The 4,621-nt window shown below is 40.7% G+C and overlaps 1 protein-coding gene across 1 annotated transcript; it reads right to left on the reverse strand.

Moving 5' to 3' along the window:
- Positions 1-358: 358 nt before the first annotated feature.
- Positions 359-3,697, reverse strand: LOC116025696 (probable LRR receptor-like serine/threonine-protein kinase At2g24230). The gene has a single exon (XM_031267029.1). The coding sequence runs from the start codon at positions 3,164-3,166 to the stop codon at positions 575-577; it is 2,592 nt and encodes an 863-aa protein (XP_031122889.1). The 5' UTR covers positions 3,167-3,697; the 3' UTR covers positions 359-574.
- Positions 3,698-4,621: the final 924 nt, after the last annotated feature.

The raw sequence follows: 4,621 nt of genomic DNA on the forward strand, positions 1-4,621 counted from the left end.
AGCCAAGACAACAAATCCAGTCAAGTATCATGGAAGCCCACATGACAAAACAATAAAACAGTTATGCAGTTTAGTCAGGACAGCATCAAAATGATTGAGGATGTTGTGACTGAGGAAAGATCATGGGAACCAGGCATTTTTTTTTCAGAAAATAACCCATAACAGAAGAAGAGAAACAGCAGATTAAATACTGTGTAGTTCTTTGTCATTTTCAGGAACTACAAATATTCTCTGGCGTTGGACCACTAGCGTGGTCCTCCATGGTTATTATGCTGCAAATCGTGTTCTTTAGAGCTGTAACGTTATCCTCGTTCTACCAGCAGTTCCACTAGAATTGATAAGAAAAAACGACGGGATGTAAGATAAGATCAGAGTACTAATTCAAGTCGTCCGTGTTATAAATATGAATTTTCACTGCTAGAATTATATGGTGAATGAGAAAAACATTGCAAAATCCCGAGATGAAATATTGGACTACTGTACAATCCCCTCGGGGCAACATAGGGGATTAGAGGGGACTTAAAACGGGAAAAGAACAGATAAGAAAGGTTTAACTAATAGAGTTTTACTGTTGTTATTGTGCTGTGGTGCTTTCGATATCCTTGAGGAGACCAACTATCTGCTGCATACTTGGCCGCTTTGAAGGATGTTCTGCTGTGCATAGATAGCCGATCTTCAAGGCCTCGACCATTTCAGTTTCGGGTCCAGTTCCACGAACTTTTGGATCAATAGCTCTCGAGGCCTGGCTCTTCTTCACTAATCCTCGAACCCAGCTAACCAAATTGCTGTCTTTATCTTCTGGATAATCGTCTCCAACGGGCTTTTTCCCGGTTATTAGCTCAAAAAGGACAACTCCAAACCCGTAAACATCAGATTTAGGCGTAATTGCGTTTGGGGAACACATTTCAGCTGGCTGAAGACACTCGGGCGGTGTATATCCAGGGGAACCATTAGTGATCTCATCTTCGAGACTGTAACCGAAGATTTTAGCTAGCCCGAAATCAGATAGTCTAGGCTCCAAGTTCATATCGAGATAAACGCTGCTAGCCTTCACGTCTCTATGTATAATAGGCGGTGAGCAGCCATGGTGGAGAAACGCGAGAGCCCTGGCAGTACCTAGAGCTATTTTATGCCTGAATCGCCAAGTGGTTAGCAGCCCATCAGACCTCACATTCTGAATACCATTAACGTCTTCTTCTTCCCACATATCTGTGCTCCAATCTTCTGTAGTTTGAACACCGAGTGGCAAGTCGTGAAGCAAATTTTGCAAATTCCCGTTCTCCATGTAATGATAAATGGCAATTCTTTGGTCCCCAGCCAAGCAGTATCCGGTGAGCGGGACAAGGTTGGGATGTTTAATCCGCCCGAGATACTCGAGCTCCCTTACAGCTTCTTGGTCAGTCATAGTTGAACCGTGAACCAAAACTTTAACAGCCACATGATTCCCACCGGGCAAAAACCCTCTATAAACAGGCCCGAACCTCCCCTCAGCCAACAACGTGTCTCGGTCGAAATTAGACGTTGCAGACAAGAGGTCAGCAAATGTGAAATTGAGCAACGGTTTCTCAAAGATCACTACAGGGACCGAGTTAGCTTGTTTAACATCAGCAACCCACAAGGTCGAATCAGTCTGAAACGAGAAGGGGCCAGATATATGCTGCTGATCTTCCTTGTATGAATTCTGCTTCACTGCCCAAATTGTGGTCTTACGACGACAACCAAAAGCTAAAATCAACAGGCCGAGAAGCATAAACACCATGGAAAACGTTAAAGCTAAAGCAAGCTTGAATCCCCGATGGCTTGGAGCTTTTTTATTCAAGAGATCAGGGTTAGCAGCAATGGGACATCCATTCGATGATCCAATGAAGGCGGAGTGGAGGACAGCCGGGGGAATATCAGAGGCACAAAAGGTTAAGTTATTGTAGGAGAAGTTGAACCTCTCCATTGACGGGATTATCTCTATAAGTGATAAAGGGATGTCACCACTCAAATTGTTGTACGAAACATCAAGAATTTGAAGCGTTTTTGTGTTCAACGAGGGAATTCGACTGCTAAGATGGTTCCTAGAAAGGTCAAGCGCTTTCAAGCTACTTAGGGTTGAGAGGCCACTGGGAATTTCACCAATCAAATTGGTTCCAGAGAAATTCACATACTCTAAACCAGAAAGCATATCAATATGTGGAAATTCCCGGGGAGTGAATCTATTGTAAGCAAGATTTACGTGTTTCAAACTCCAGGCATCATTCAACTGGGGGAAAAATTCTCCAGTAATCTGATTCTCAGATAAATCCAGATAAACTAAACTAGACCAGTTGAAGCTTGAGCTGAAATTTACCTCAGAAATGTTGCCTTGGAACTGGTTTCTGCTCAGATCAATCACCACCAATGCCCCCTCGAAAACGTCGAAAACGCCAAAAACAGAACCCTGGAACAAATTGCTGGAAATGTTGAGATAGGTAAGAGAAACCATCCCGGAAAGATCAGAGCCCTTCCCCTGAATCCCATTTCCAGCAAGATTCAAGAACTGGAGATTGGGGAATGCCTCACCAAAACCGTCATGAAGAGAGTCACCGAGCTTGTTCTCCGAAAGATCAAGGGAAACCAAGGCCTGGCAATTCATAATCCCAAAAGGAATCCTGGACTCAAACCGATTTCGGCTGAGATTAAGAACCTGCAATCTTTCAAGGGAGCTCATGGCCTCTGGAATGCTCCCAGAGAAATTGTTGAAAGAAAGGTCCAAACTTTCAAGTTGCCCAAAATTGCCTATGTTACTGGGGAGATTCCCAGAGACTAGATTCTTTGAGAGGTTAAAAGACCTCAAAGAACCCAAACTCCAAACATCAGAAGGCAGGCCAGTGATGCCATTATCACTCAGATCCAAAGACTCAAGCTTTGCAAGTTTCCCAATGGTGTTCTCAGGAACCACCCCAGATAGGCCTAAACCACTGGCCACCAATTTCACAACAGCCACTCTTTCAGCATCACAAAACACACCTTCCCAGGCACAAAAGTGAGCAGAAAGGTTTTCAATTTGAGGAGAACTGAAACCCATCTTTTTCAAGAAATCAGACACATAGAACCCGTCAGTGTTGGGCTGTTGGCAAACCAATGGCCTAAAACACACAGCAAAAACAACCAAAAAAGAAGCAAGAACTCCCAATCCCATTAGGCCCCAATAAGTACAACTCCAAAAAGATGACCTTTTGATGGAGAGAAACTAGAGAAGAAAAAAAACACTCCAACTTCCCAAAAAATCCTATCTTTTTTCTCAGACTTTCAACATTTCTGCAAGGACTCCATACCACTTTTCTGCCTCTCTGAGAACACTAACACTAGTTCCATAACCACAACAATCCAAAATCACAGAAAATAACACTAGTGGCTAAGAAACCAACTTTTCTGCACTGGCTTTTAGCCACAAAAGCAATACAATTCAAGGAGAAAAAAGAAAGGAAGAATCTTTAGAGGAAGGTTGAGGCTATGGGGGTAATGAAGAAGAAAGTGAATGGAAATGCTCACCTTGACTGCCCTTGCATGTGTAATAAAGCCAACAGAAGAAACAAAACCCAAGCTTCAATAGCTTTTGTCTCTGTATTTTAACCACCCAGAATCACAGAAAACTCCGAATCCTTAAAACATCCCCCTCTTATACTAAAACAAAAAACAGGTAGCTTCCACAAAGGAGCAATGGAGAGGAAAAAAGTGAAGTTATTTTCTTTTTTCCTCCTTTTTAAAATCTTTATAACAGATAATAAGATGAGTCAATCTTATGGAGTAACGGTTGTATAAAATATCCCATAAATATTTCATGGAATATTTGTTTTTTTTTTTTTTTTTTTTTGAGAATAGGAATATTTGTTTTAATAAATGAAAAGTTTGAAGATTTGGCTATGGGTGGGTGAGTGTAGCAGACAATGGTTATTTCATTATTATGTTCATTCATCATTTTTCTACAAAGTTGAAATTATGTTGCATTATAGTCTTGGTTGCTTGTTTGCTTTTGAATAAACAACAAAATGAAAATAGGGAATCAAGCGTTAAAGAAAAATGAAAAATCTTTTTTATCCTAGAAAGTCAAAAATAAAGCCCCACCTTTGTATTCAAAAAAAAAAAACCCCACCTTTATACTTCTTTTACACTCTTTTAATATTTTAATGCGAGTCATTTCCATTTTTGGTTCTACTGTTATTGGGACATTGCCAATTTTAGTCCACTTCATTAATTTTTGCCACATTGTGGCCAGTCTTATTTAGTCATTGCCACTTTTAGTCCACTGTTAAAATTTTCGTCAAGTAATCGTCCTAAACAAGGGTATTTTGATCTTTTCATGCTTTGATCATCTTCTTTACCATTTGCAGTGGTTTTCCTTACAGATTTTCATCCAATGAAGAGATCCAGTGAAAGCCATGACTTTGTAATGTGGCTCATATGGCTTTCGCCGGACCTCTTCAATGGATGAAAATGTGTAAGAAAAACCATTGCAAATGGTCACGGAGATGACCAAAGCATGAAAAGATAAAAAATACCCCTATTTTGGATGGAAATTTGACTAAAATTTTAACGGTGGACTAAAAGTGGCAAGGACTAAATAAGACTGGCCGCAATGTGGCAAAAATTAATG

Source organism: Ipomoea triloba, chromosome 7 (genome assembly GCF_003576645.1).
Source record: "Ipomoea triloba cultivar NCNSP0323 chromosome 7, ASM357664v1".
Classification (NCBI taxonomy): domain Eukaryota; kingdom Viridiplantae; phylum Streptophyta; class Magnoliopsida; order Solanales; family Convolvulaceae; genus Ipomoea; species Ipomoea triloba.

Coding starts and splice junctions, on each gene's coding strand:
- LOC116025696 (XM_031267029.1), bottom strand. CDS start 3,166: ATGGGATTGGGAGTTCTTGCTTCTTTTTTGGTTGTTTTTGCTGTGTGT.